This window comes from Prunus mume, linkage group LG7 (genome assembly GCF_029339155.1).
Source record: "Prunus mume cultivar Tortuosa linkage group LG7, ASM2933915v1, whole genome shotgun sequence".
Lineage (NCBI taxonomy): Eukaryota > Viridiplantae > Streptophyta > Magnoliopsida > Rosales > Rosaceae > Prunus > Prunus mume.
The window spans coordinates 20,129,045-20,138,422 of NC_142704.1; the positions used below are offsets into that span (position 1 = coordinate 20,129,045).

At 43.1% G+C, this 9,378-nt stretch overlaps 1 protein-coding gene and 1 pseudogene across 2 annotated transcripts; one reads left to right on the top strand and one right to left on the bottom strand.

Moving 5' to 3' along the window:
- Positions 1-5,153: 5,153 nt before the first annotated feature.
- Positions 5,154-6,012, top strand: LOC103337355 (blue copper protein 1b pseudogene; annotated as a pseudogene). The gene is made up of 2 exons (XR_016122298.1): positions 5,154-5,543; positions 5,654-6,012. The product of XR_016122298.1 is annotated as a blue copper protein 1b pseudogene (transcript).
- A 1,664-nt stretch (positions 6,013-7,676) lies between these two features.
- On the bottom strand, positions 7,677-9,378 carry LOC103337343 (Nucleotide-sugar transporter family protein). The gene has a single exon (XM_008240502.2). The coding sequence runs from the start codon at positions 9,173-9,175 to the stop codon at positions 8,090-8,092; it is 1,086 nt and encodes a 361-aa protein (XP_008238724.2). The 5' UTR covers positions 9,176-9,378; the 3' UTR covers positions 7,677-8,089.

The window sequence follows — 9,378 nt, forward strand, 5'->3', positions numbered from 1 at the left end:
TAGGGACGTCTGGGAAGTCTTCCTCGGTCAGCTTGGCCACATGCTCACGGGTGTGATCATCGGGCATGAGAATAATCTCGTGTGACCTCGTGGAAACATCCTCCGGGTGCTCTGTGGTATTGATCTCGGCCGACTAAGTTTGAAGATTTAGTAAGCATCAAAGAAGTAAAAGAAAATTCAAACGGCTAAGGGGATGAGTTTACCTCATCCTCGCCTACCGGAGTTATGATTTGAGCCCCAATTTCCTTCTCAAGTGCGGAAGTTTGAGTTTCCTACATTTTTGGGCATAAGGGTCAGTTTTGGCCCTTCAAAATTAATAAATGAAAGAATGTAGATATATAAGCTTACCGGAGCGGCGGACGGAAGTAGCGGCCAATTGCACGGCCCTGATCAAGTGAGAAGAAGAAGGATGCTCCATCGGCCTTGGGGAACCTGCAACAAGGGTGCACGGCTAAACCTTGAGGTGAAAGGTTCCACGGAACTTTTCTGGGCCGAAGGAATGTTTGTGAGGGCATAATATTTCCGGTGGGGCTATCTCCTAAAAAGTTGGAGTTTTAAGCTTTTAGATGTGCCCATCAAGAATTCAGAAAGCGGGAAGTGTAAATATTTTAAAGGGCAAAAATAAGCATGGAGGATAGCTTACCTTGATGAGGGCGTTGGGCCTTTTCTCGCCCCGCCCAGAATTTGCATCGGCAGATTTGGCCAAGCTCTCTCTTTAAAAAAAAATAGCCAAAACTAAAATAGAAAAAAATATAAGTATTTTACCCTTTGCTTGGGCTTTCTTCTTCTCTTTCTCTTGCTGAAAGGCCAATGAGCATGGGCAATGCCTGAAGACCCAATCTTCAATCTCTGAACATGGTTGAGAAAACCAACAGGCCAACATCTCTTTCCACCAGTGGATAAAAATGTTAATCGGAATACTGAAGGATTTCACCAAGTCTTGGTTGAAATTCGTCAAGGTGGTGACTTCTTTTGCATCTTTAAATTCCACCCGTCAAGAGGAAAGCAGGTTGACGGAATTCATGGGTGGTATCGGGATGCTCTGTATAAAACCAAGTTGGTAGTTGGCAGCGGCGAGATAATAAAGCTCACCATCGCAATGATAGTTGCTACCTTTGTTCACCATTAGGCCATATGGAAGATCTCGGCTGATGAGGATACTTTCCCACATATTATGTCTCTCCTCTTTCGTCTCTACCGTAGGATATGAGGAAAGATCTAGGGCTAGATAATCGGGAAAAGGTGATCTAGGCAAATGGAGAGATGCTCCCTAGTCCTCTCCTGACACTCATAGAAAAATCAGAAGCAATCCTCAACATAATGCTTCCGGCATGGGGCATTGAACAAGGGCGGACCCATAAGTCCTTTTTCGTTTGGGCAAACGGTGGTGGGACTTAATTCCAGAAAATATAGCTGGAGCCACAATTGAAAAATCCATATAGGGCCAGAAGCATGATAATCCATGGGTTTAGTGATTACCTCGCGGAGCCCTCTATAAAGATTGGGCCCATGGCCACTTGATGGCCATCCGCAAGTACCTCCGCCAAGGCTTGAAATTCCTTAGTAATCCCGCCGGATTTTGGGTATGCCAAGACTTGCACAACCACATCACAAGAAAAGTCACATGCTCAGTATAGGATACTCCATTGATGGAAGGAGGGTCGGTGGGATCTCCGCCATGGCCAAGATACGTCTTCACCCAACTCCTGGAGGTCTTCTTTGACTTGTGAAAATCTAAGCCCACCTTGGCTTCCTGGAAGGTTGGCGGCTGAGAAATCATCTCCATAAGGGCAAAGGTTGGCAATAGCGGCCAAGACTAGCAAGTTGGGCGTCATCATCCCAAAACGAGGCCTCATGCAATTGGTGGAGGAACAAAAAGCATAGGGCCGCAATGATGAGAGATCGATCACGAGGAAATGAGCTTCCCGCACATAGGAGCAATGTGTCATAAATTCCGATTTTCTTCCAATGGCCCTTCAATTTTGGTTCCAAGGCCTTAAACCAATGATACCAATCAAACTTGCCATCCGCTGAGCTTAAGTGGTCGGACTTCCCGGCGGCAGATGATGCTTTCTTTGATGGGGCCTCTTTAGTTGCGGCGGGATCCGCTTTGAGGGGGGTTCCGGTCGACCAACATTTGAATGGCTTGGAGCTCTCCCAAACGGCTGCCCATGTGAAGTCTGAAAAATAAGTTGGGCCATTTCTCGGCTACGTCACCCACACCTTGGCCACCTCTTCCAGATAGGGGGAGAAAAATGGGCCAAGAATATATTGGGTGGAGTTGGGAAAAGCATTGAGAAAGTAGGCAAATACTTGCTTGCCCAAGTCTTTGTCCATGGCTACTTTCATATCTTCAAAAAATTGGGCACTATCATTTGGAATAGATTCCATCCTACAAACATGAAGTAAAATTGAATCAAAGGAAAATATAGTGAAGAAAGTGATATTTGAATCAAGAACGTGAAGAACATCATGGCACTATTCATATATTCAAAGTTTCAAGTCTAAATTTTTTAAGACTATAGATGCATCAAAATCATACCAAAATTAACCAAGAAACTTGCAAATTTCAAGTTTGAAGTTGATTCGGGTGGATTTGGTGTGCGAAATGATGAATGTGAAGATAAAGAGGATATGGGTTTTGAGAGAACCTTCTAAGGACCTATAGCTATGGTGGAAGTGTTTATGTGAAAATGAAAGAGAACACTTGGATATTTGTAATATCTAGGGTTTTTCACAGATAGGAAGTTCAAAAGTCCCTCCAATTTAATTGGTGTCTTCCTAAATTCCTACCCGATTCAAAATTTAATAATGTGCAAGGCAAGCAAAAAGAAAAATCTCAAACTTCAGAAATTGGAAGGTCTTGGGTTTCGATTTGCTTACCTCACCAATTCCGAGCTAAACAAATCAAGGGGCAATGTTTGAGGGTGGTAGAAATCTACCTGACCCGGGCACGAGAATTGGTCGGGCACGAGAAGTGGCCGAGCATGAGAAGAATAGCAGCCGGGGTTCGTTGGGGGAGTCGGGCTTGCGAAATGGTTGGGCACGGTCGAAGAAATATGGGCCTTGCGAGACGTAGCCAGGCAGTCTAAATGAAGCGCAAGATCTCGACTGAGGTTTGGAGGCTGGGATTGAGGAGTTAGCGATTGGAAATGTCGGGGTTCTTGTGGCCGAAATGCTGGAGAGCTTGGGAGAGCTCAGCCGGGTCTTGAAGGAGTCTCGTGGCGGCCAAGATTTGGAGCAGCCAGTGTCTCGGGCCGAATATGCAGCTGGGGTATTTGGTATCTTTGCAAACTGGGCTGAAAGGGTTTTCGTTTGAAGTAGACAGAGCTTTGAAGAATGGTAGCTGGAGTTTTTTGGATTTGTTAACGGCTGAAGGGTTGTTTAGGTTGGGGTTTAATTGTCTTATTCTATACATACATACATATATTCAAGTAAGTGGGGCTGGAAACTTCAAGATATGCGGCCGGGGCTTTATTGAACTTCCATCATCCAATTTTGTATGTATATATATATATATATAAATGCAATTCCCTTGGACTGTTGCATGTGCGGCCAGGCTTTCAAATTGAAAACTTCCTCATCCTATTTTGTGTTGATATATATATATATATATATGTATAAATTTGAAATATAGAGATATATGGGTGTGCATCCGAAATGAGTCCTTTGCAAACTGGGCTGAAAGTTTTTGTCATATAAGCATTATATAAAATAGGTAGATGAATGCAGCTGGAGCCTTTTGGGTGGTCTGCAAATGGGCTAAAGTGTTCACAGGTCAAAAAGCTAATGGTCATATATATATATATATATATAATATTATATGCATGCGGCTGAGTTCTTGCAGATATGTGGTGCCCTCTTTACATTATTTTATGTTTATTTAATATATATTATATGGGTAACAATGTAAGAGAAATCGGATGCCCAAGTTCAAGACACTGATCCGAGCCCAGAATTTTCGGAGGATTATGTGTATGTGACAAAGGTCTCACAAGGAAAGAAATCAAGGGATTTGATAGTAACTCTGAGTGGTCCAAAGCAAGGAAGAATCAAATGTGTCAGAATATTTCAATCAATGCAATCCTATGGATTTAGGAGGGCCTTGGAAGGAAAGAAGTTTAAAAGAGTTGACCTTTAGTCATTCAATGGCCAGCCCATGGGCTGACGAGTGCCCTATATAAACCTTGCTCGACGAAGACATCAGACACACAACATCAAACAAACAAACTTATTTTTTGTCTCACACTTTTCTTTTCCTATACTTAGGGATTTTATTTTTCAAGCACCTAGTGTAGTGAGTTCTTCATATTTCTAGTGTAAGTTTATATTTATTGTCATTTAAATTCAAGTTTGTTTCTATTACTTTAATTTTCATTGTTATCGCACTTCAATTAAGTTCAATTTCAAGTTTGTTTATTTTATCGTTATTATCGTTCTTATCGCTTTTATTTCGTTCTTGCTTTATTTATCGCTTTGATTTATTTTATCGCACTTCAATTCTTGTCTTTACGTTTATATGCATATTTAGTTTAATTGCATTATTTTTACTTAAACCATAAAAATCACAAAAACATCCGTACGAAACCTAACCATCATCGAACCCGATGAAGTAAAAGAATCTAGGCCAAGAGGAGGTTCCTTGCTTGGCCGATCAATCGTTTGGTCAGAAGTTAGAAGCGTAACACATCCATCTATTCAAATTTCATTCAAGCCCAAATTCGGAGCTTGGTGATGGCACGTCCGCATCCAAAAGAAGAATGAGCAAAAGTTCCTTCCGTCGGCCGCCTAAGCCGAAAAGAGGGAAACAAGCTCCCTTTTTTTTTTTTTAAGTTCAGTTAAATTTAAAAAGTAAAATAAAATAGATATTTTAAAATAAAATTTTTTGAACCCAAAACCCTCAACTTGCAACAACCTAAGTGACACCACACTATTTTTTTATTTTTTTATTTTTTATTTCTTGGATGGTTTTTGAGGTATTATCCCTCTTAGAAAAATGATTTTTTTTTTGTCGGGCAGTTTCAGAAATTGATTGGTATTGATTTTGGTATTCCAATTCATATGGCACGCCACGTGTAAATTAGTGGAAGTTTACTGGTCACACAAAGAATCCAATTTTTTTGAATGGCTCCAACAAAGTTGATCTTCTAATTCTAAAAGGGTATGCATCGTTTGTTTATTATCTTGTAACTTAACTCTCAAATCCATTCGTATCATTCGGCAGCAGGCAATGCCGTCCGTTGGCGGTGGCGCACCCAATGCTAGAATTAAGACTACCAAAACCCTATAAATTTGTCACCTTTTCCACTTATTTTACCAACCAAATCAAAACAACCACCTTCATAGAAAGGAAAAAAAAAAACATAACTAGTTCTAGCTGTGATGGCCTCTTCCCAGCTCTTCATCATCTTTGCCATTCTAGCAATTTCTGCCCCTTCAATTTTGGCAACAAATTATGTTGTCGGCGACGGCAAAGGTTGGACCATTAACTTCGACTACCAAGCTTGGGCGGGGAAAGATGTTCTATGTTGGCGACAACCTTGGTAAATTTTATAAATAAATAAAAACATTAAGCTCATTTGATTTCGATTTCTTTTTTAAAATAATGTTCTGGGAACTCATCCAATATTCTGTGGTCTTTGTTCTTGTGCAGTTTTTAACTATCCAAAAGGAGTACACAATGTGTTCAAAGTGAATGGGACTGGATTCCAGCAATGTTCAGCTCCATTAGACAGTGTGCCATTAACCAGTGGACATGATGTGATCAGCCTTGCAACCCCTGGAAGAAAATGGTACATTTGTGGTGTTGCCCAGCACTGTGCAATGGGTGGCCAGAAGCTTCTCATAACCGTGTTCCCATCATCGTTTGCTCCGAGCCCCAGCCCCACCTGGGAAAACAGCAACCCTTCATGGTCTGCTCCTAGCCCCAGCCCCACTTGGGGAAAGGAGGCAAAAGGCAAGCCATCCTCGCTTCCTCCTGCCCCCAGCCCCACCTGGGGCTACACCAACTAGAAGTGTCAACTTGGCGCAGGACATGGGTGATCGGCGAAAGGAGGCAAAAGGCAAGCCATCCTCGCTTCCTCCTGCCCCCAGCCCCACCTGGGGCTACACCAACTAGAAGTGTCAACTTGGCGCAAGACATGGGTGATCGGCGTTGAGCTTGGGCCGGATTAGTGTCGTAACTGTTTTTCAATAACAGTGTTTGGGTAATTCATTTTCCAGTTATTAATAAGTGTGAGTTTTGCAATCTGTTTGTGATGCTACAAACGTTGGATGAATTGTTCTCCACATCATGTAATATCTGCATCTAATCGCAATCGAAGCACCTTTCTTTTGAAAATACTCCTACTAAAATGTCCTATCTATTTACATGTAATTCTTTATATTAACAATAATATAGCACATTTCAGTCAAAATAATTAAAACCCATCATCATCTTTCACAAGAATAAATTGAATATAGCTGCACCAAACAAGAAAGTTTCAACCACCAGGTGCACCAAGAGAGAGTAGTGCAGTGCAATTAGGTTGCATGTCTTCATGGCTTACCTCTCCTTGATGCTGATAGGCTGCTTCCCAGTAAATGTCAAACCATGGGATAAAGCATAACCACATCTTCATTGTCACCGACAACATGACACTTCAAACCAAAGTTTTGCCATCCTCATCCAGAACAAGCAACTAGACCATACGGAGCTTATGGATTGTTGCCACGTGGCAAATCAAATAGGCAAGCATATTCCCAACTAGATGGAGCTTCTAGGAGTTGAATGATGGGCCAGGTTAAGGTGTGGCTGCTAATAGAACAGACAGGATAGATATATCCATCAACAACTACCAAGCAGGGTATCTAATTTCCACATCTCAAAGAGGAAAACTTGTAGGAAACTACATGAAATCTCTATCTTCCTCACTTTCCATGACAGAAAGTCAGGATTTTAGACTAGGTTTAATGTAAACTCAATCACTTACTGACACATCTTCTTAAGTGACAGAAATATGATCTCCAAGTCAAACTCAAAATCCTTCGCCTGAGTAGCAACAAGTCAAACAAGGAAACTAAATCTAGACACGAAACCAATTGGGTGTTGTTGTGATCTAACTAACCGTCTTCCTGTTCTCATTGGTTTTCCTAATAAGTCAATACACATGAGAAGACACGAAAGAGAAATATATTCTGATAGGTCGATGCTAATTGCGATATTATCAGCAAAGCAATATTGTTGCAATGATTTAAAGAAAATTAAACCAAGATTCTAAACAATTGTTATCATCAGATGAAAAAGAAAATTTGGGTGAACAACGTGCAAAGGCTACAAGATTCTAATATATCATGCCTATATATGACATGTTATGTTATCAGATTGTCAAAAAGCTATTTCTTGAATTTCGATTCCACGTAATTACGATCCCGATCCTATTACGTAATTAACCATCTTACATACAAATAGTTGCACGTAATTACGATCCTGATCCCAGATAAACTCTATTCTTATTCTTTGTCTAGAATTGTTCCTTCTAAACCTAGAGTCCAAATAGTTGCATAACCATAACGAAACACTGAATGCAAAACAAACAAGCTAAACAATGCCGGAAACACGAAAACATACTTGCAAAGTAGGAAAGAAATTAGCAAAACTTGCACATTGAAAGAGGGCCAAAGGAACAGAGAACATGTTTTTAACAAATTGAATCTGGAAGAGGAATTTTTCCTCCCCATAAAATACTTGTATGTGTTCAATTCAAAATGCAGAGCATATCATATAAAGTTACACACAGGGTCAAATGAAGGAGAAAAACTTACATATTCTCTTCTACCACCCACCCCCCCTCTATCAACAACAATTAAACCTCAAAAGAGCAGATAAAAAGAGCTCAATCCTTTCCAATTTCCCTCTTTCTCCACCATCCTATACACTCCAGTTCCAATTCCACTTCACCCTCTCCCTTTCCATGCCATAAAAATCAAAACAATTAAGTAACAAAAAACAAAAACAAATTCGTACCCGAATCTTGAGGCAGTCAAAATGAATGATCTTTTTTTTTTTCTTTTTTGTGGTTTCAATTTCAATCTTTATTCTCTGTCTCTGTCAATGAGTTGTAACTTTCGACCTTTTCTTGGCCTCGCTGTAAAGCACCACCCCCATGATGGTCACCGCGAACCCGGTCATGCCCATGACCGTGACCGGGTTCCGGAATATCAACACCGAAACGACGGCCGCCACCGCCGCTTTGGCATTGCCAAGCACCTGCAGAGTCAATGCGCTGGTGTGCTTGGTCACCAAGAAGTTGGTCAAGTTGACCAAGTAAGCCACCGTGGCATTCCCGACCAGCAAGAAAACAATGAACGGGTCGCTCCGGGCCTTCTCTACCGTCGCCGCCGCCACGTTGCCCTCGATGTACAGAGTGAAGGGCAGCAGAATGCAGGCAGCCATTGGAGCCATGTACAGAAGCAAGTTCATCGAGTGGAGCTTCTCAGCTTCGGAGGTGAGCAGGATCCCCTGAACGACGGATTTCAAAGCTCGCCCGGCGGTGGACCCGACACAGACTAAAAAGCCGAAGAGGTGGAAGAGTGGCTCGCTGTTGCTGGCGACCACGATCCCGAAGACGACGGGGAGGAGGGCGCCGTAGACCTCGGCGGACTCTTTCTTACAGGTGATGATGAAGGCGAAGATGGCGGTGAAGAATGGCGTCGTTGCGCCGATGGCTTGGTTGAAGGAGACGGGGAGGTAGCGGAGGGAGGTGTTGCCGCAGACGACGGAGAAGCAGAAGATGGCGCTGAGGGCGAGGATCTTGAAGAACTGGCGGCGGGAGAGGATGTGCTGACGTGGCACGAGCTCGAGGAGGTGGATGGCGATGTAGCTGTAGGCGGCGCAAGAGATCATGTGGAGCATGGTGAGGAAGATGGGGTAGCGGAAGCCGTAGAAGCTGAGGAGGTACTTGTTCAGGAGGAGGACGCCGATGTTGGAGAGGTACCAGGAGGCGATGATCGCCGCCGTCGACAGCGTCGGGGAGACCAGCGATCCGACGGCGGAGGAGAACCCGTAGCTTGTGCCGTTGCGGACGTCGCCAGTGGGCGTGGCTGGGATGTCCACGACCTGGTCCGGCGACGACGTCGTGTCCTGCAGCCGGGGATTGCTCATACGACGCGTCGTCCATGTCTGTGCCTCCACCATCGAGGGCAAAATGGGAATTAAAAAATTTGAAGAGCCCAACAGTCGGAGGCAGACTCTCACTCTCTCTCTCTCTCTCTCTGGCTTAAGATCTGAGAGGGTGGGGTTTTGATTACTTCCTTCTTCTTCTTTTTTGTGTAGGGATGGGATCGGACGGTGGGAATTTAGATTTGTGGGGGAGAGGGTTGGGTTGGGGCCGTCGGATT

What these genes read in the sequence shown, in the direction of transcription:
- LOC103337343 (XM_008240502.2), bottom strand. Translation starts at nt 9,175, where the DNA reads ATGGTGGAGGCACAGACATGGACGACGCGTCGTATGAGCAATCCCCGG.